Genomic DNA, 22,185 nt, shown 5'->3' on the forward strand with positions numbered 1-22,185 from the left:
GTACAGCAACCCAGCCCAGGCGTAGTTAATAATCGATATAATCGATAATCTTGAGTAATCGATAAATAATCGATAAGTACTCGATGGATTAGATATCGATTAACCGATACAATCGATAGGTAATCAGACCTTCGAAAAATCTTGAGTTGAGTATTGATCAGCGATCGATTATTTCCAAGCTATCGATTACCAATCACATATCGACTACATATACAACCTATCGATTACTTACCGTGAGAAAGGGTTACTTGCATCAGTGGAGGCTAACATGCATAGCCCTCAAATGAATGACCTGGCTGGTCATTAAAATACACATACGCAGCTCCGCTCGCAGCTCTACTCTACCATTTTTGTTTCGATTTATTTTCGTATTTTAATGACCAGCCGGGCCTTTCATTTGAGGGCTATGCATGTTAGCCTCCACTGATGCAAGTTACCCTTTTTCACGGTATCAATCATGTATCGATTGTTAACAATCATCAATTACTTATCGTTCATGCATTGATTACTTATCAATTATTTACTTGTCTTCGATCACGTATCGTTATCGATTATATATCGATCGTAACCGACTGACTACATTAGCTAGCCATTCCGGGTTTGCTTGTTTTTTATTTGACGCTTATCAAAATCTTCAATTTTAGGTCAAACTTTGACAAGCAATTGTTTTTTGTGTAGTTGAGCTATAAAATTAATTATTTTTGAGTAATTTAGAGCTTTCTTTTAGCTTTCCAACCATATATAATATGCAGGTGTAATATTCTACATTTTTGTCTAAAAATTAGTTTCAACGAAGGCCATTTTTAGAAAAATTAGATCTGCAGGACACAAAAAAATTCACAACTCATCTTTGATTTCAAAGCGCTGCGGAGGAAAAAATGTTCAGACAGTGAAACTTTCCATATTTATCAGAAAATACCTGAGAAATCCAATGGTGCTACTCTCTGAAATTAATTCTTTCATTAAAGTTATTATTTTTTACTTTTCATACTTTGGCAAGCATTTTCAGCCTGAAAATGAGGACTAGAATTATAGAGAGTGATACCACTGAAAAATTCGACCCTTTTTTAGCCTAAAACAGTTACAGTATTTATATGCCATGGGGAATTTTTCCTCCACAGCGCTTTGATTACAAAGATAGGTAGGTTCAGCAATTTTAACTTCCGCTTTATAACGTTTTTATTGTTTTTTGCAATGCAATGTCTTCTTTTTCAAAAAAATGTCTTTTCATTTCTTCCTTGAAGTGTTAGCAAGCCATTACAAAAAGAATTTGATAAAAGTCTGCAGTCAAAATGAAGATATCTGGAATATCTTGACTCAATACAAAAGCTTGAATTTTCAATTTTCGCAGCATATTTCGGTGCCATTTTATATACCATTACTGGGCTAAATTGTCAACCTCAAATGTCTAAAAAGGTGCTATTTTAGCGGAACCAAAATCTCAATATCTCCGGAACCGCTTATCATTAGGAGGTGTATGAACCCTCATTTTTTTTCTTTTTTGAAGCTCTACAAGATGAACTAGGTTTGATTGCCACCAGAATAGTTTCTATTTGAGCCTGGAATGGCTAACATTACCGGCCCTTTTTACGCTGGGCCTTATTCCACCAACAAGCCCAAAAATAACGCTAATAAGGTCCGGCATGAAAAGGGCCAAGATAAGCTATTTAATGAAGTAAAGAAAATTTCTCGAATTCGCCAAATCTCATACCGATCATATTACTTTGAATAAACGCCCGCTTCCGAATAGACCTTTTTTCAAAGAGGACGTCCTGTTGAATAATTATGTAGTCCGGCCATAAAAACAATGATAGAGCCATGCATAATTACTGTATCATGCATATTGTAATAATTATGTATGGTTTTATCATTGTTTTTCTGCTGGACTACATAATTATTCAACAGGGTGGCCTCTTTGAAAAAAGGTCTATTAATAATGCTCCTCAAAAAAGGCAAACCATGCTTATAAAAAAAATGAGTGTAGTAGCTTTTCTAGGCCCTATGCTGGATTCAATTCAAAAGTACATCCCAATCAAGATCAGCGAAAAATGTTGCTTTTAATTTTGCGAAAATGGGGAAAATTCGAGAGATTTAATCTCGCGAAGGCGAAATTTAATCCAATTAAAGTACCACTCCCTAAAATCTGATAAATAATCGATCACAAAGCGATAGCTGATCGATTAACTATTTGATCGATGATGAGGCGGTCATCGAAAAAATGCTCTGTTCGCGTCGCAACGGGTGTTAAAAATGCATGCTGTAGCTCAGGGGCTGGTGGTAACGCGAGCAAAACAATTTTTCGATGGTCGTCAGAGCAATTGAGAAAAAAGCTATACTTTAAAAGAACAAATTGCTTTTCCAAGATTTTTTTCCGCATGTCCGCACCGGAAAATCAGCGGAAAATTTGATGCGGCGGATGACGAGAATAGAACAATTTTTCGATGACCGCCTTAATCAATTTTTGATCGATATGTAATCGATCAAAAGCTGTGATCGATAGCCATAGTCGATTTTTAATTGATACTTAATTTAATCGAAGTATAATCGATAAACAATCGACGACAAAATTGATCGATAAATAATCAAGCTTTGAAAAAATCTTGAGTATCGATTACCTTTCGATTCTATCGGTTAATCGATATCTAATCTATCGATTACTTATGGATTATTTAACGATTACTCAAGATTATTGATTATATCGATTAACTACGCCTGGAGCAACGTACAGCTAAGCAGTGCAGTGGCAGTGCCGCCGCACCGGAACTTCGATATTCCAGCAGGATTAAAAAAAGCTATGATTTATTACGAAAACAAGCAATACTTAAATGCTTAAGCTTTACAAAATTCAATGTGACAGTTTTTTGTAAAAATATTTACTCCGTCCCGATTTTTACTTTATTCCAGCAGACGTCCGCGCTCAATAGGATCGATCATCGGAACGGCTCGATGACGGATCGATATGTGATCGATGGATTACTTAACGATCCGGATGGGAGATCGATGGAAGATTCAGCCATTAAAAATTCTTGAGTATCGATCCTTCGTCACAGGTGTTTGCCATAAGCAAAAGTTGGTAATACAAAGTCTCACAAAATCGCATTTAGCAAACGCAAAAAAAAATTCCATAATGGCGGCATCATGCGAGAGCAATCAGAATACCAAAATAAACAAATTTCAAAGGCTCATTGTAAGTGATTGAGTGAAGCTATCATCAAAAAATAAAAATGAAACAAACCTTTAACCTTTCAATAATCCAAATAAACAAAATATTTCAAATGAATTGATGTTTAAGTTTAAAAACAAGAACCATTTCCACCATACACTTTTAGAGCAAAAAGCAGCATTTCGCTGAAATCTGCTGCTCTTCCCAGGCAAACAATTTCTCAGAATGTCAGAGAGTCTGGTGCTGAATATATAGTTTAGTGGGTCAAGCTTGTTTTAGTTCTCTATCTTTATATACAGACTGAAAACCTCATCTGAGACGGGGGTCATAAACGATCTTTGTCTATTTTGAAGTCGTACAATCTTTTACTTCTCAAAACCATTTAGATTCAGGTTTTGTATATAATAACAAAGATATTTAACCAAAATTTGTTTCATTAAAGCTATTTTCTTTCAGCGAAATAAGCCTTTTAGTAAATATTTAAACCCCCGGTTTTATTTCGATATTTACAATGTGATTTTATAGCGGGAGTTGGGAACCGGCTAGATTGTGTGATCTGATTGGCTAAATGAGCAAACGCGGGACTCGGCCCAGGACTTTTTACCCGCGTTTTAAACGCGTTTACGGCAATGTTTATTCTTTACACTTTCGTTTTCAAAATCGTTGAACATGGATTTTGGCTTGTGACGATTACCTCGCGTAACATCTGTGTCGTTGATCCATTATCGAGAGCTAGTATTTCAATAATCGAGTATATCGATTTGTCATCGATCGTTAATCGATTTGTTATCGATCGTTAATCGATTTGTTATCGAATGTAAATCAAGTATGAGTCGATAGGGTTGATAAGATTGATAAAAGATCAATGATAGATCGATAACTAATCATATGCTTAAAAAAATCTTGAGTATCGATCCTCTCTATCGATCTTCCGTTAAGTAATCCATCGATCACATATCGATCCGTCATCGAGCCGTTCCGATGATCGATCCTATCGAGCGCGGACGTCTGGTTTATTTGACATATTTGAACAGAATAGGCGGCAATCTAAAATATGTTCTGTTCACGTCACCTGACGGACTCACCTTCAAAACATAAATCCAGAGTTGGGCAAGTCGGAAAAATGTCGGAAAAAGTTTTTGATAGCTAAGCACTTCTTTGAATCATCATTTGCAACAAGTTTTTGTTTACTTTAACCCACATTATTGAATCCCGTTTTTTCATGTACCCTTATTGAAATTTTCAAGTCGAAATTCAACAACGCAGTAGGGCTAATAAACCTAGTTTTTCAAAGAGGCCACCCTACCTGTTGAATAATTATGTCGTCCAGCAGAAAAACAATGATAAAACCATGCATAATTATTACAATATGCACGATACAGTAATTATGCATTGCTCTATTATTGTTTTTATGGCTGGACTACATAATTATTCAACAGGATGTCCTCTTTGAAAAAAGGTCTATACCCGAGAGCCGAAAATAAGGTCTGCTTTTAAGTTTCCACACATTCGCGCGCCCATTAAAGATGGCGGCAAGAGATTTTGTTGCTTGCCGACTTGATTCTTCAGGATTTACTAGATTTTAAAAACCCTACAAAATTTACTACCGACCAACCGACCGACCGACTGGATTTGAAGATGTTTTCTGACGCGAAAAGAACATATTTTCGATTGTCGCCATATGGTTCAAGGTTTTTTGTTTTTCCCAAAGTGTGTTTGCTCAGCTGCCCTTTTCAATTTTATTTTTTTGATGTCTGTCTGTGTACCGTCAGTGAAGTCGGGTAACTTGCATCAGTGGAGGCTATTAGCATTGCCCTCAAATGAATGGCCTGTCTGGTCGTTAAAATACAAAGCTAAATCAAAACACAAAAGGTAGAGTAGAGCTGCGAGCGGAGCCGCGTGGTTGCTTTGTTTCGAAATTTTGCTGCTTTGATTGATCAGTCATTTGATGGCTATGCAAGTCTCTCTCCACTGATGCAAGCTACCCAACCCCTGTAAGCAGTGCGTCACAAACCGCCATATAAACAAAACTCAACATTCTCACAAAGTTGTCTTTTTGATTTCCCAAACATTTGTCTAAAGCGTTCACTTCCACAATAATTTATGTAAATTGCAATTTCGCTCAGTCCATAGTCGGCTTTAACATATACACGTGTTTTTATTTACGTGACCCAGGTGTCTACTAAAACAATCCGGGGGTAAGTGGCTAAGCAACACAGCAAATTATTCGTAAAGTGAAGAAATATCTTTTGGCATTAGCAATCAAATATAATATATTATATATATATTTCCTTAATTTAAAAATCAAAAATTAATTTTTCACGCGAAAAATAAAAATAAAAAGATAATGAATTAATATAACATACTAAGACGCCCCCCCCCCCCCGTTTTTTTACTCTTGTTTAACTTCTGATCTCGGAACGTACAAAACGCCTGTCCGCCCAATATCCACCCAATCAGCTTAAATTCACTTTAATTGTCCTTTGACTTTCAAAAAATAGTATTTAAAAATCATGAGTTTATAATAATTACAAAAAACAAAAAGTTTGATACTTCATCAGTGAAATATTCAATAAGTTCTTAGTTTCAATTTTCAGTGGACATTTTTCTAGGTCTTCGTTTATCGCGCAATTTTTGCGTCACACAAACTTTCTCGGCCGCTCGTAATAATTATGCATTGCCAAACTTCTCGCGGGATTGATGGTAACTGTTCATCTTCGTTATTTTTAAAATGAAGCACAACCGAGAAAAAAACGAAACTTCAGAAAGTTGCGTATTTCCAGTGAGTAAACAATTCTGACAATTAACAAAATTGATAATGATTTTTTTTCGGTCAGGCAAATGTCTCGTATTGGGGGTTCTAGTCTTGACCCCTAAGCCTACGCGAGATTGAAGCGTTTGGGGGGTAAACGAGACAAAACTCCAAAAAAGCTGGTGTTTTGAAGCGCTTCCGTGCACTGTTTGTGACGCACTGGTAAGGGGTTATCCTGCTGCGTTGCAGCGAAAATATATTCAAGTCAATTCAATTCAATTCATGGTACTCAATCGGCAATTTCATGATCTCTATGGAATGGACAATTATGCCTGAGTGAAACTGCTGTGGTGCCGTTAATTTTCAATTTCCAATAGATTTGATTTCTGCCCAACTCAGTTTGGAACCATTTTTCTGATTTTTTTTTTTATGGCCGACCGCTATAATGTCAGTTAGTCACACTAACTAGGTAATCAAGATTTCAGAAAAAAAACAACATCAGTCATCTACATGATCAATTTGAATCAACAATTTATAAAAACCTGTATTTCTCAGGTCTATTGACCTCTATGAAAAACAATATTTTACATCTTTACAATTTTATAGATCTTATCAATCCGTTCATTTGTCAATTCTAGTTTGAACAAGGATGAGAGTTATACCTGGATCAATTTCAAGATCCCAAGACAATTAATTAAAACTTTGAAACAAAATGAATGATTGCTAAACGTGCAGCAGCCAGAATCAACCAACCATATTTCAGTGAGGCTGGAACTTCGATTTTTTAGGATTACGATTTTACCAGCTTTTTAGCAATTTTTGCCTCACTATAACCCAAATATTGCAACCTCTTTATCTTAAGAAAGATCGAAATTAGAGTTTTCCAGCGTTCTGAAAAAAACGCATAGCAAAAATTTTTTCATCTTCACAGGATTGATTCTCAACAAAAAAATACATTTTTTGGTCTTTGGGTTCGTTTCTGACATTTTTCCTTCAAAGAATATTGATCGCTTTCCTTTTCCCCATGAGCGCGCGAGAAAAAAATGATTAGCTTGCATTCTCGCTCGGGTGAATAAAGATGAGGCTACAATCTTGCACTGAGGGTGCTACTTAGTTTCTGCCCTATTTTGCGCCCACGATAGAATGTCCAAATACGGGGGTATTCCAAATGATAAACAATGTTGTCTGTAAGTGTTTATTTTCTGAGAGATACAAATTAGTATATTGAATATTATTAAATTATTTATTTAAGTATTTTTTAGCGCAAATTTAAATATATATATTGCAAATAATAGCAGTTCTGTTTTTTCCTCGAACCCCCAGAAAAAGTTTTTTTGTCGACTGAGCTATTTTACAAATCTCAGAAAAGAACTCCCATAGGAATTCCAATACACAACATGATTGGTTAATTTCAGAACGACTTCAAGAAAGTCATAGTTGCAGATAATTTTAAAAGTTTCTGAGGAAATGTGTGTAATTTATCGATATCAATGGCTTGTTGATTCTTTAAAGAAAAAAGATAACAGGTATAGCTTTTTCTAATCCTAGAATATCGAGGTTCCAGCTGCACTGTATTATATCACTCAATTCCCAAGTCTGGTGCTTCGATTTGATACTCCTTGAGAATACGCTAGGCAAAAATGATTTCGCACATGTAATGTAAATGTGTCTTTGTTTGAGGTTCGGCAAAATTTCTAGGAAATAGCCTATCCGGCGGTGCGGGGATCTAGGTGGCTGTCTTCTCCCCCATAGATTTTTATATATCAGGCCAAAAAAAAAAGTAGTCTTGTTTCCGGAAATCGGCCGGGTGAACTTTTTTTTGGAAAAAAATATATCTCACCCGGCCGCAAATAGAAAAAAACTTTTTTTTTTGTGCAATCTTCTGTCACAAATGTTTTCTACTTTCCTGTTTTATGTTGTTGTGAATAGAATTACCTTAGAGTACAGCTTCTTCTTAAAATTTCGTTTTTTCAAGTAAAGAGACATCGAACCTGGATTATTTTTTCGTACACGTCAATTAGAGTTTTTCTAGGAAAATGGAAAAAAAAAAATATTTTCCGGCCGCCCGGGTGAGATTTTTTTTCGTCACCCGCATTTCCGGAAACAAAACTACTTTTTTTTTTGGCCTCAGAGATGTGGTAAGATATTTCCTGAAAGAATAAATTTATGAGAAGCAGATACCCATAGTTCCACCCCTAGTCTAGAGCAACCCCCCCCCCCTTACTCTGGGTTCTACCCCATCTCAAAATTTTATGGAACCCCCGCTCAAAAGCTTTTGAGCAGGGTGTCACCTGGATTTTTTCCCATATTCAAGTCATCATTCTCCACTCATCTTACTATACTAAATGAGTTTATGAAAAATTTCTGTAATGCTAGCCCAGCATTAAGAGACATCTCCATCTATCACGGGCTTCACATAGCTGTAAGAGTATACGGATATAGGTAATCTAATTGACCGAATTGACCGTTAGGCGTAAAAAAATTAGGCGTAAAGGGACCGAATGACGTCACAGATTTGACGAGTTTGAGAAGGAGTTGGGAGGTCGTTGACCCCTCATTGGATCGAAAATTCTATGGGGAATAAGTTGGTAGGGGTTATGAGGCTTGAGTGTGAAATTTGGCTGAATTTTTAGGCGTTTTCACTTGATGACGTCATTCGAATTTTAGAAGGCGTGGCATTTTCTACAAAGAAGTTAGTAAAATTTGATTTTTTAAATAGTCAATGTGCAAGTAAAAAATTGAGGTCTTCCGCGCGAGAAGTGGATATAAAATGTTGTCCCGTAAGTTTGGATATGCCCATGATTATTTTGAAACTCTCATAATTGACAGTTTACTGTTTACTCACATTTAATTTGATGTATTTATAAGAAATCTTCCAACTACTCAATATTCTCCTGTGGTTGATGAAAACTACCTTAAGTGGATAAATTTTGGCGGGGATCAAATTTGGCGAATTTGGCGAAATTAAATCCTCGCCAAAAATTCGGCAATTCGTCCGATTAAATTCCCGCCAAATTTAACAAAAAGAGAATTGTGTGAAAGATCACAACTATTTAGTATATTTTTGAGTAATTTTCACCCATTTCAGTGTGACAAAATTTCCAATTCGCCAAATTAAATCATCGCCAAATTTTACGAAATTGATCTATCGCCAAATTAAATCCCCGCCAAAAATCGTATTTTGGCCAATCGCCAAATTAAATCCATGCCAAAATTTATCCACTTAAGGTAGAGCATCAGCAATACCATCTTTATCATCCTAAGGGCTTTTGATGCACAGGCTAAACCAGCGTTTGCGGCGACGGGAACCGTCTAGTATTAATTAAAATGATAGTGTTTTCATTCTTGAAGTGAGGTTCTTTTGAGTTTATTCTCCGTATCCCTTCTGAAATTTGGTTGAAATACATTGCGAGCAAAGTGTGAAGAAAATTTTTAGGGTTTTAACCCAGTGCATGACTGCAAAACTAGAAATTTAGAAAGATGGGTGATCTAAGAACTTTGCTAAGGCCGTAACACTCCCTTTCTCAGGGATTTTTCTAAGCACTTTTTTACTACCGTATACCGGCAAAAATACTCAATCCAAGATTGAGTTATGAAACTCAACTGGGTTATTGAGTTTGTCTGCTTTCTCCACCGAAGAGAACGTTTAAGTCCTCAAAATACTAGAAGAAAATGACCAGTCATTTTCTTGACAAAAGTGGCTTACGGATGCCTTTCCCGTGCCTTTCTCATATTGTGGGTCAAGTTGAACATTTTACAAGAATTTTTGTCATTGGATTGGTCGTTAACTATTCAAACAAAAACTTTCATTATATTTTTCTAAAGAACGCGTCATCTCTATTGTTTTGAATAACCAATTATGTGAGTATCTTATAAAAACTTCAACACAACTGCATATTGTTATCAGATACCATTCTGATTCCTTTCAAATTGCATCTTTTAATGCCATCTAAAGGCATCTCTGTACACTAGGGACTATTTGATAAAAATATTGACAGGGTCAGTAAGTATGACGTCTGTAAACTTTATTAAGCTGGATATTTCAATCATGCTGAAAGAGATGCCTTTAGTATGAATAGATAGAATTATTCAGTAGGAAAACATTTATTAAGGGGTTAGGGGGTCTTAGAGCGCCCCAAGACCCCCAACTCAAAATCGGGCTCGCTTCGTTCACGTGTTGTCACACATCTGAAACTCAATCTAAATATCAAAAACGGTAGTAGCTCAAAGTGCTTGAAAAAATCCCTGTTTCTAGATGAACCTCCCTTTTTTTGAAAACTTCCCACTTTCTACAAAACATTCTCTCACTTTTCTGGATTTATTAAAAATTTAAGTTCCAGCCAACTCCAGTTTAAGCTGATGAAAGAGAAATGGAAAATGTTATTTAAATTCATTTTATTTTCATTTATAGAATGGCTTTCAGATAAAAAAGATCAATGAATGGGGTGTAGGAAGAAAATAAAATGCTTTCTGAGAAGACATCAAAGCTCATTGAAGCACTCTTGGGTGACTTCAAGATAATACATAATGAATGTAAAAGAAAATTTCCTCAATTGAAAGAGGTGAAGACATTTTAAATGAACTTCACTCTGATCAATATAGCAATAATTGATGTTAATCGGAATATGTGTTTTTGAGATTTCGTACATTTTTATGTAACTTTTGAACTTAAGTTCTCAAATAAGCTGTCTTTTTAAGATGAAAGATAATAATAGCTTTTGAAAGAATTTTAATCGAAAATAAACATTTTTGTAAACAGTTAGAAAATTAGTATTGTGCTATAATTACCATTATATCAAGGAAAAACAACCAAACAGTTAAAAACATCTAAAGTAATATTTTTTGATTGAATGGATTTTCTTTGAAAATGTTTTTAAAACATCTGTTCTGCTTTATAATTATAAAGGATTTAAATTTACACATGTAAATAATTTAATGTATGTTTTCTTTGTGTTAATAGTCTTTGGATATTGGTATTGTACGTCTTCGGATGCTGTCATCATCAAAAGATGGAGATACAAATGCTATGGAAGGTCTGTTTAATTTAACTGGATATCTCAACTTTCTCCCTGTGTATTCCAGGTAGTCTAGAGTAAAACTCATATATCAGGATTAGAAACTAGGCTTTCCTTACCTCTTTTGTCTTTCCATTTGCAACAGTGCAATTCTGACAAGTTGTCACAACACATGGACAAGTAAGATGTGAGAAGTTTGTATCAAAATCTGCAACAAAAACGGAGGTGGTTTCTTTTACCATCTGCTTTGGGACGCTCGTTCCTAGACTGTTAATTTGATTTCAACCAAAAAGATTACCACATTTCTCACTGGCCCTTCTTTTTTATGCTCTTGGCCTTAAAATCATTGAACAAGAGAAGAATTAAAATCTTAAATATTTTAATTTTGTATGAAGAATTGCTGCAAAAAGAAACATTAAAAACTTTCGTTTTTTATTGGTTTAATAAAATGGGGGATTTAAAAATTTTCTATGTTAAGGTTTTTGCACAGACCCTGTAACTATGGGTGAGCACCCTGTTGCAACACACTTTAAAACCAGATAGTGCCAGGGTGTATTATCAATACTATTAGTAAGCATAAAAAAGATGACAATGATACACAGGTTACATATAGGTACATCAACTTATAAATAATTCCTCATGTCTTATTTCTAAATATACCTCAATTGAAGAAGTGCATTTTGGACAAAGTTTTGTTTTTTACGTTTTCTATTTTCAGTTTTGGGAACAAGTTCTGAAATCTACAGCCCAATTTTTCACGGTTTGGAATCGAAGTATTTGAAGATTATTCCCACATGCCTGACTTGCATTCAACGACTGGCATCTGCCGCAGCTCTCGCAGAGGTTTGTTATGATCAAGTTTTGTATTTTAAAAATTTTCAATTAGATCTCCATGCTTGTTGCTTTTTGGCTTAAGATTTAAATTTAAAATTTTAATTAACTTCATTTGAAATTCTTTATAGGCGCATGCGGCTAAGGTGATCTCACACTTGAGTCTACTTGCAGATGAGGATATTGAAGCATTGCGTGTGTTGCAGACCATTATTGTGATGATGACAACATCACACGTCATTCAAAAAGAATCTCTTGCTCAGGTTGGTCTTACATCTAATTGTAAAAGTAGACCATATTTTATAAAAGGCAGGGCTGCGTCCTTTGTTAGCCAAAAAGGTGGTTTTCCCATTAAAAAGAGTGTTTTTTTACCAAAATTTTAGGGATTTCAGGAGGGGCAACATCATAACCAGACATTAAAAGGGCTTGAAAAATAGCATGAAAAACGTTTTAGTTAGACGTTCAACATTCTCAACCACTTTAATGCAGATTAGATTAATTCAATACTTGCTCAATTTTTTATTTGTTATGCCATAATATCAAAGCACCAGTGTGGTGGATATTGGTTAAAGTAGAGAGTTTCACCATGCTTACCTTACACCCTCCTTGAAAGTGTTTGGGATTGGAACACAATTGCGTTGCAAGCCTGTTTTCATTCACACATCAGCCTCTCAAACCAGCTGAAGATCAAAGTATCTTTAATTGACGTCAAAATACTCAAGCTAATCCCTTGCGTTTTCTCTTTATTTTGCAGACGTTAGTGTTATGCTTCAAGCTTTACTTCAGTACTGACGGAACAACCAGCAACACAGCCTCGGCAGCCATCAGACAAGGAGTGGCTGTTGTTATTGACCGAATGATTGAAGAAGATAAAAAACCCAAAGGTAGCTAAACCCATACAGAGGGAAGAGCCTGACTAGATTTTATGGAAACCTCTACCCCCACTTCTATTACTCAACACTCAGCCCCCTAGCAAACTAGCCCCAGTATTTTTCTAAAGTACAGCCCCCCCTCCTAAGCTAAGTGGGGGGGAGGTGAATTCTATGAAGCTCTAAGCTCTTCAACACAATAAAGAGTGCAGCCGATTAATGATATATTCTTTCGAATTCATTTTAGCTGACGATACAACAGTAGCTTCCTATCATGTCAAATGTCCCAAAACACTCCGTTCAAGAGCTCAAGATGCCTATCTACTGTTTCAAGTAAATATCTGACCTCAATTTTTGCTCCCCTCTATTTTGTAATTATTATTGGTACCCTTCATTAAATAAAATTTTACAAGCTAGATGCTGAATGGACCTACCTGATGATGAAAGTTAGATAGCAATGCGAGGAGAAAAATGAAAAAAATCAGTCAGAAAATATAGCGTTAAGCGAAAATGCAATAAATTCATCATTGATTGTTGATGGGGGGAGAGGGAAGGGTTGTAGGGAAAAAATAAATAGAAAGTTCTGGTCGCAAAAATCAGTTTTATTGACAATTGAATCATGCTTGATGGTGAGCATTGTTATCAATAATGTATTGTGTAAAAAACATAGAAATATAAGGAAAAAATATGCAAACATGGCGATTTCCGGCATTTTCAACCGGAAAAAAATTTCTCAAAAATCGAACTCAGCCATATTTTGAGTGCTGCGAATACGCATCTTTCTGCAAAAAATCAGAAAAAACTAATGATAAAATCTCGAGAAAATGCCAATGAAAAAATGTGTTTTCCGGGAAAATCAGGCCAATGCCAAATTTTAGGTATTGTCATTTTGCATCAGTGTGCAAAATTTCATAAAAAAATATAAAGTACAGCTCGAGAAATTCAAGAAATACTGTCTTTCCGGCGAAAATAGGTTGTTCCGGCGATTTTTAAATAGTTCCGGCTTCAAAAATCAATTTTATTGTAAATTGAATTATGCTTGATGGTGGGCATTGCTATTAATAATGTTTTTGAATGAAAAACAACCAATTATAAGGAAAACAAGTCCAATGAAAAATCTAGAAAAACGGTGATTCCGGCATGTTTTCGGCATTTTCCGGGGCATTTTCTGCTGGAAAAAAGTTTTTCTCAAAAATCGACCTCGGCCATGTTTTGGGCATTGTTAATACGCATCTTTGAGCAAAAAATCAAAAATAACTAATGATAAAATCTCGAGAAAATGCCAATGAAAAAATGTGTTTTCCGGGAAAATCAGGCCAATGCCAAATTTTAGGTATTGTCATTTTGCATCAGTGTGCAAAATTTCATAAAAAAATATAAAGTACAGCTCGAGAAATTCAAGAAATACTGTCTTTCCGGCGAAAATAGGTTGTTCCGGCGATTTTTAAATAGTTCCGGCTTCAAAAATCAATTTTATTGTAAATTGAATTATGCTTGATGGTGGGCATTGCTATTAATAATGTTTTTGAATGAAAAACAACCAATTATAAGGAAAAAGTCCAATGAAAATCTAGAAAAACGGTGATTTCCGGCATGTTTTCGGCATTTTCCGGGGCATTTTCTGCTGGAAAAAAGTTTTTCTCAAAAATCGACCTCGGCCATGTTTTGGGCATTGTTAATACGCATCTTTGAGCAAAAAATCAAAAATAACTAATGATAAAATCTCGAGAAAATGCCAATGAAAAAATGTGTTTTCCGGGAAAATCAGGCCAATGCCAAATTTTAGGTATTGTCATTTTGCATCAGTGTGCAAAATTTCATAAAAAAATATAAAGTACAGCTCGAGAAATTCAAGAAATACTGTCTTTCCGGCGAAAATAGGTTGTTCCGGCGATTTTTAAATAGTTCCGGCTTCAAAAATCAATTTTATTGTAAATTGAATTATGCTTGATGGTGGGCATTGCTATTAATAATGTTTTTGAATGAAAAAACAACCAATTATAAGGAAAAAGTCCAATGAAAATCTAGAAAAACGGCGATTTCCGGCATGTTTTCGGCATTTTCCGGGGCATTTTCTGCTGGAAAAAAGTTTTTCTCAAAAATCGACCTCGGCCATGTTTTGGGCATTGTTAATACGCATCTTTGAGCAAAAAATCAAAAAAAACTAATGATTAAATCTCGAGAAAATGCCAAGTTTTTCCGGCATATTAATTTTTTTTCTCGAAAATCAGGCTGCGTCACATTTTGGCCTTTGCCATTTCGCATTTTCGCCTTTGTGCCAAAATTCAGAAAAGACTAATGAGCCAATCCTGAGAAAAGGTGGCAACAGACGAACGGACGAACGAACGGACATGGGTTAATTTAAAGGACCTCCACCGGCTACCCGGAGGTAGGTCCGAAAAGCAAAGGGCCCGCTTACATAAGAGATGAAAATGAAGTTATCGAGAAGGATTGGTGCTCTGTAATTCTGTGAAAAAAATGCAAATAGCATCTTGTTAAGGCTATACAACTACATTAGGGTGGTATTGATGCTGCTAAATTATATCAACATTGTTTTGTATTGTCATGGTCATATATTTATTTGTTTAGGATTTATGCCAGCTGACAAATGGAGATAATCCTTATTGGTTGCAAGGAATGAAAACAATGACCAGAACATTCGGTTTAGAGTTGATGGAATCTATACTGAGACATTACCCTAAAGCTTTCCTTGATGTAAGTAATTTCTAGTTGAAAAGATGTTGGCAATATTAAAGCCAGCCAGCAGTGTTAAGTGTCCAATGGATTGGGATGAAGAAGCCCTCGTCAGGCTAGCTTATTTTACCATGGTTTTTGAATTATAATTACTTAGTCGACATCATTGTTTTCGATTCCCTTTTCTTATTCACAGAACAAGTACAAGAGCTTTGAACAGAAAAGAAGTTTCCTTATAAATCCACTAAATTTTTATTTTTATTTTGTATTCCTTTTCCACGCAGCATCCGGAATTCAGTTTCCTATTGAAGGAGAGAGTGTGTCCACTGATTATCAAACTGTTCTCACCTAACATCAAGTACAAACAGGGTGGTCAGAACACGCCAACTATCATTGAGAAGCCTGTGTTCTCAGTGTCAGTACGATTGCTTCGTGTGGTGTCTGTTCTCATCAAACAGTTCTATTCTTTACTGGTGAGTGGTTTGTTTTTGCAATAAATGATATGACCTAGTCACGTCACTATTGAAAATATCTTTCAATGAAGACATAACTAGTGCAAGAAATGATCATCAAAGTATCCATCATGCTGGAAATCAAGTGTCAGTCGTTTTAATGGACGGTGGATATCTTATCGATTGGATTAAGATATTGTCTTCTTTTCTTTTGCAAGTGTTTTGCGATATGATTAGCATCATTATGTGTTGAACCCGACGGGAGAGACTACCACTGAATTCGAACTTGGTCAATCAATGTTGTTTTTCTGGTTCTCAAAGCCTTGAAAACTAACTAAATTTTAAAAACCGTCAAGCCCACGTGAATCTCCTCAAAAGCAACGTTTTTACACCAGGCTGGACTTTAAAAAAGATGTTGGTTTGCCGTCATCCGACCTGCTGACCCCAAAAAATAAAATTCATTTGCCATTTTAAAAGGTCCAGCCCCAATGGTACAAACAAAGTCAGTTTTGGTTTTTCTTTGACTTTTATGCATGTTTTTTGGTCAGCCTAAGCTGAGCATTCAAATAGGTAAAATTTTCTTCTTCTTCCATCACCATCATAAGACGGCAAAAAAAAAATCCGATTTCGGATTATTTTCGGAAAACAAGTTATCGGTAAAACTTTGGCGCGAAAAATATTTTCTATTGGGAGAGAAAAGAAACACGTCACTTCATTTATTACGATTTGCGCATAATATGAGAATAATAAAAGAACACTATATAAAAGAAGAAAGTAGTAAAAATGAAATTTTTTTGTTTATTCATTAAATTGAAAGAAGCTAATGCATTGTAAATAAATAGACAGTACTAGGTCACAGTGTGGATCTAAACCACACTGAAACGACCGCCTTCCTTCACGCATCACGCACGGCGAGCGCGCGCAGATTGTTAACGCCTACATGTCATCTCCAGTACATTTTAGATTATTCATTGATAACAGATTACAATATAGTCATTTTTCACGTCTCGATTATTCAATTACGAATAAAAGACATTCAGGAAAAAAAAAGAGAAACACCTGGGTAATCTAAATCTAGTTAAAAAAACCGAAAGTAAATGGTAGACAAAGTAATGAGCCAAGGCAAAACGAGATTAGCGTACCACTATGAAAGAAACCGCCTCCGGCGGTCGATAAAAGAAAGTTTTTTTATGATTGGTTTTGAGGCTTTCTTGTCTGGAGAGAGTTTTTGTGTGTAGGAAAGCAGAGAAATGAACGTCAAAGTGTGGCGTAACATTAACAGAAACTTGGAATCATCATAACTTTTGATTGAGTTATCGAAACTGGACGGAATTTTCGACGCAGCTTCCTCAATATAAAATGCACTCATTCACATTATACTAGGGGCTTACTTAGTTCAACACGTCATTTAAATCAATCTGACAAATGTGACGAAAGCTGCAGTGAACAGTGAACATCTAAAGCGACCGCCTCGGATATACTTTCTCAGAGAATAACGAACAGGTTTAAGACATTCTAACGAACAGATTTAGGTGAAATTTCCCGGGGGGTTTACTTAGGCAAAATGGATGCGAACCATAAGGGTACCTTTTTTCAGGCCTGAAAAGTCTCTCAGAGGGGTACAAATTCATAAGTTAGTCTCTAAAAGGGTCCCAAAATCACGAAAATCGAAAATTTTTCTCTAAAAAGGACACGATTCCCAGAAGTTTTGACCAAAATTTGGTGAAAATCAAACCGAAATTTGGAAAAAATCTACCAAAATTTTAGGAAAGTCTCTCAAAGGGTCCCAAAATCATCAAAATTTTGTCTCTCAAAGGGTCGACTTTCTGCTCGGACACCCCGTCACCTCTTAAACCTAGTACCCCCCCCCCAAAGGTGAAATTCCAAAATCTATCCCATGTCCACTTTTGGACAAATCCAACTTTGTGTTAAACATTTTTTCGTCTGAAGTTTCAGCCAAAATGAGCTTTTAAACCTCATTGACTTTAACAACGAATTAGGTTTCTTGATTGTACGTCCTTCTAATCGTCGTTTTAAGCTTATTGGGCTGACCTTCCAGCGCAGCTGGTTTATTGATTTTGTAGTACACACCTTAAAGTTTGTATAAAATTTGAAAATACTTCCATGCTCCCTTTAATAAAAGTCAGTACAGTATTCTGTTAACGTGTAATAAAACATGTTGTTCTTTAGGTCACAGAGTGTGAAATCTTCTTATCGTTACTGGTGAAATTCTTGGATAATGACAAACCATTCTGGCAAAGAGCACTCGCTTTAGAAGTTTTGCATAATTTATGTTCCCAGCCACAGATATTGAGGTAGTTATTATAATCAACTGATGAATGCGTAAGCAAAAAACTTAAAGCATTGAAAAGAAATATACCGTTTTTTAATCTTTATGTAACAAGCTCTACTTAAGTATTGAGCACTCTTGTGCAGAGAAAGGTTATTTACCGGGTGACCCACGAAAAAGTTCAGACGTTTCTCGACGTCTTGAGGCCGAACAAATGTCCCAAAGTGCTTGGAGTTTAGATATTTAGAAAGTAGATATCCTAACTTAAAATTTGAGCTATCACTTTTTAAATTTGACCAATTTGTTCTCTACTTATGAGCTTTTAAAGTCAAAATTCACTTTTCGGAAAGTGTAAAAAACACGTAAAAAAGGGGTATTAAATTTGGTATTTTTAGACGTTTTTGATATACAGTTTTTGAAAAAAATCTGAAAAATCTACAAAAGCGCCAATTTTTATAAAAACTAGTCTTGTGTTAAACAAAAATTACTTTTAAAGGTGTTTTTATTAATTATTAATGTCATAAAACTCGTTTAATAAGTCAATTTGTCAGTGGTTTTCTAATTGATTGCATAAATTTAATACCTCTTTTTTACGTGTTTTTACACTTTCTGAAAAGTGAATTTTGACTTTAAAAGCTCATAAGTAGAGAACAAGTTGGTTAAATTTAAAAAGTGATAGCTCAAATTTTTTAGTTAGGGTATCTACTTTCTAAATACCAAAACTCCAAGCACTTTGGGACATTTGTTCGGCCTCAAGATGTCGGTAAACGTCTGAACTTTTTCGTGGGTCACCCGGTACATACTATTTTTTATTTTAGGTCGTTTTGTCAATTCTACGATATGCAAGAACATTCTACAAAAGTATTCAAAGAGATTTGTGAAGCTTTACACAAATTCGTCAACTCAATGTTGGCCAGAGAAATGTCACAAGTTTATTCATCAGCCTCTGGTAATATTAGTCCTGGTGCTGGCCCATCCTCGCCCATCAGTGAGAAAGCTCCCACGCAATCAGGTTTCTTGTACAGAGGACAATGGATTCCTGTACCAAACGTATCGCAAACAAATATCAAACCCATATAGTAAGTTGAAAGATATTTTTTTTCTTGAATTTCACAGCACAGAATATAATTATTTTGGCTCTTTAAACGAACCCGATATTCCTTTTCCTGTACAAATATTGATAAATTAATGCTAGATTTACGAAAATTGTAACCAAGGTCTTCGTTCCATTGAGAGAAACCAGTTTCCACTATAACCCTCTTTCAATTTTTGCTGAATACGTTCATCACACGTAATTATGGTACCAGAGAATCGTAGGTAAAGGTAAAAGAGCACTCGGCGACGGTGCGCAAGGTTGTCGCTTATATCATCAGCTGGGTCATATCAAAGATTCAAAATCGATTCTTCACACTTCTCTGCTTAATGCTTAGCAATTAAAAAGAAAGGTGAAATGGAACAATCTAGGGAGAAAGAGTGGCACCCTTCCCTACCTTCAGGAGGATAGGTATCAAAAGAGAAGCCCCTTCGGACTTACTCACTCCCATAACCAATGTTTCATTTCTTTCAACAGCCTTGAACAACTTGAACACAAAAACGAAGGTGTGAATGTTTCCGAATCTTACGCCATGCATATGGTGTTTTTATGCGTGGTAGAGATCTGCCAAGCTCTCGATGTTTTGATCTTGGATCGCATCTCCAAGAAGAAGAAGAAGGATATTGAGAACGGAGATTATCTGGTGGAGAATGTCAAACACACTGATAAAACAGGTTATTGCTTCTTTGTCTTACATTAATAGAAATATTTTCCGCCGGTTTGCCTAATTTTTGCGCGGGCTGGACTTGTCAGTAAAACGCATTCGCAGTGTGTATTTTTGACGCCAACTAAGATGAAAAACTTTGACTTGCGCAGACTTGCGCGCACAATAAACCAGATTCAAGTCTCAGCTCAGCTTAAAAAAAAAGTCAATCACTAAAGCAATTGACATCAGTTATAAAGTGAAGTTATTGCGTGCATATCGCCAGAAAAGTTCATACATACCGGGCGGAAAATAAGCTCGATGGAAAAACGGTTTTATTAATCTCAACCTTAAGCTTTACACACGCCAATTTTAAGGTGAATCTATGAAATTCTCCAAGCTGTAGAACAAAATCTTGCATCCATTTACAGCCTTTAGTCTGACTTTTGTTTGTGTTTTGTTTGGTTTTTCTGTTTGAGATTTAATGTCTGCTTATAAAGTTCGTGAGGAAGATAAAGTACTCTCTGAGGATACGGCATGCTTAAATTTACTCATAGAATGGATATAAATTTATTTTCATGAAGTGGCAGTCATATCAATCCTTAAACTCGATTTTGTTTATTTCTATGTTAGTTTTTAACGTGTTCATGTCCGTCTGGTACAGGCTATGACTATCTATATTTCATTGACGTATAACGCTCATTTAGGAATAGAAAATAAACCACAAGCGAAAGTCGAGCGAAGAGTGAAAAGTGACGTCTAAAAAGATAGCAATTGAGAATGAGTTTAAAGTTGAATATAAAACATTCAAATCGACAGAGACATTCAATGATTCTAATTAATCTGAGGAGTTTTACTTTTGTACTTATAGGACTTGGTTCAGAAGCTTTCAAACACAATCAACCACTTGACGTCCAAGACGAAGGTGATGCTCTTTCAAATTCTTTTGACCCCGCCCTCTTCAACCCGCCTCAACCCAACCCATAACGCGTGTCTAATCTTCCAAGTGAGTAATGGACTTGAGCTAATCTTTGATAGAACCCTTTTGGCAACTTTTGGTGACGGTAAGTTGAGTAAAGTAAATTAGGAGTCTTTTTGGATTGTAGATTTTTTCTTGTTACTTCTGAACATAATTTCTCTTGCTTTTAGACATGACGAAAGTATGGAATAAAATGATCGATCACAGTTGGTCAGACTTGCTCTCTACACTCTCGCTTCTCCTTGAAACATGGTTAGTAGTTATCATTTTGAGCGGTTCTCCTTACACCGTGGGCGTAATCAAAAAATTTACGCGGCGGTTATACACATATTTTGTTATTGTGGGAACCTCCCGCCGAATGCTCCGATTCAAAATTTGAACTTTTAAATCTCTGTCTACTTGGTTAGATGGGGCTTAGTGGAGAATTATAAAGAATAGTGAAGCAACTGTCATAGGCTACGTGATATCTTCCTTCCTTTCGAGCGTAAAACTCCTACTCTTCGGGATATGTGCACTGCTCTTGTTTTGAATATTGTATTTTTCCGGATACATCGCATGCGCACTGAGGCTTTAATAAAACAATAGAGAGTTTCGAGACCTAAGCTAATCAGCTCTGTTTTCAACATTATTTTTTTTGAAATCTCTATTGATAAACTTCTTTTGTTAAAAAATTATATTATGTATAAAAAGCAAATTCCCGGTGGGGGCCACTAGTGGCCACCTATGGCAGTGCCTATAGACCAAGAGTAAGGCCTAAAAGCCTGGAACTGTCCATTGTGTACACGACAACTTTCATTGATATGTATTTCTTTGTCTCTTATCTATCCATTACAGTACAGACGAGGTAGCGACGGACCACGTGTTAAAAGGATTGCAGACATTTGCTAGTGTATGTGGACAGTTAGATCGAACCAACGACCGAGATCAATTCATCTCGTGTATTTGTAAATCAGGTAAGTTCACTGAGCTCTATATAAACCCTTGCAAACAGTTTTTTAATCTCGACCAACCAGAATCTTTTGATTGGAGCTTTTTGAAAGTTGAACCAAACTAGAGCAGGCTAGACCACCAAATCGGACATAGTAGAAATACAGCAAAAAGTAATTAAAGTCTATTCACGATAAGTGTGCACTCTTTTTTCTTTTACCTATAACTATTGAAGGAATTCATCAATCTTTATAAATTTGGTATCAGTGGAAAGATATTAGCGAGTGGAACAATTTGAGATAAAAAAATCTTTAAAAAAATTCTAAAAATGAAGATGAAAATGAAGAAGAAAAAAAGGAAGATCTTGTAGAAAAGTGCTATAACTATCATTTTCGCTGAAGTGAATCCTCGATCATCGAACGTCATCACTGTGAAAAAAATTCTCAAAAATAATCATTCAGTCAAAAGATATCAAAC

The 22,185-nt window shown here is 35.7% G+C and overlaps 1 protein-coding gene across 1 annotated transcript in view; it reads left to right on the plus strand.

The window, feature by feature from the left end:
- Positions 1 to 10,305: 10,305 nt before the first annotated feature.
- LOC136809728 (protein MON2 homolog) overlaps positions 10,306 to 22,185 on the plus strand; it is a 42,493-nt gene continuing 30,613 nt past the window's right edge. The window contains exons 1-14 of the mRNA XM_067066275.1: positions 10,306 to 10,477; positions 10,876 to 10,948; positions 11,649 to 11,773; positions 11,893 to 12,024; positions 12,516 to 12,645; positions 12,878 to 12,963; positions 15,220 to 15,345; positions 15,609 to 15,797; positions 17,967 to 18,091; positions 18,885 to 19,145; positions 19,637 to 19,833; positions 20,674 to 20,727; positions 20,952 to 21,033; positions 21,616 to 21,734. Coding sequence (XP_066922376.1) covers positions 10,379 to 10,477; positions 10,876 to 10,948; positions 11,649 to 11,773; positions 11,893 to 12,024; positions 12,516 to 12,645; positions 12,878 to 12,963; positions 15,220 to 15,345; positions 15,609 to 15,797; positions 17,967 to 18,091; positions 18,885 to 19,145; positions 19,637 to 19,833; positions 20,674 to 20,727; positions 20,952 to 21,033; positions 21,616 to 21,734 — 1,798 coding nt within the window. The 5' untranslated portion in view covers positions 10,306 to 10,378. The remainder of the gene's footprint in view (positions 10,478 to 10,875; positions 10,949 to 11,648; positions 11,774 to 11,892; positions 12,025 to 12,515; positions 12,646 to 12,877; positions 12,964 to 15,219; positions 15,346 to 15,608; positions 15,798 to 17,966; positions 18,092 to 18,884; positions 19,146 to 19,636; positions 19,834 to 20,673; positions 20,728 to 20,951; positions 21,034 to 21,615; positions 21,735 to 22,185) is intronic.

This window comes from Clytia hemisphaerica, unplaced genomic scaffold, assembly GCF_902728285.1.
Source record: "Clytia hemisphaerica strain Z4C2 unplaced genomic scaffold, Clytia hemisphaerica genome assembly, whole genome shotgun sequence".
NCBI classification, from domain to species: domain Eukaryota; kingdom Metazoa; phylum Cnidaria; class Hydrozoa; order Leptothecata; family Clytiidae; genus Clytia; species Clytia hemisphaerica.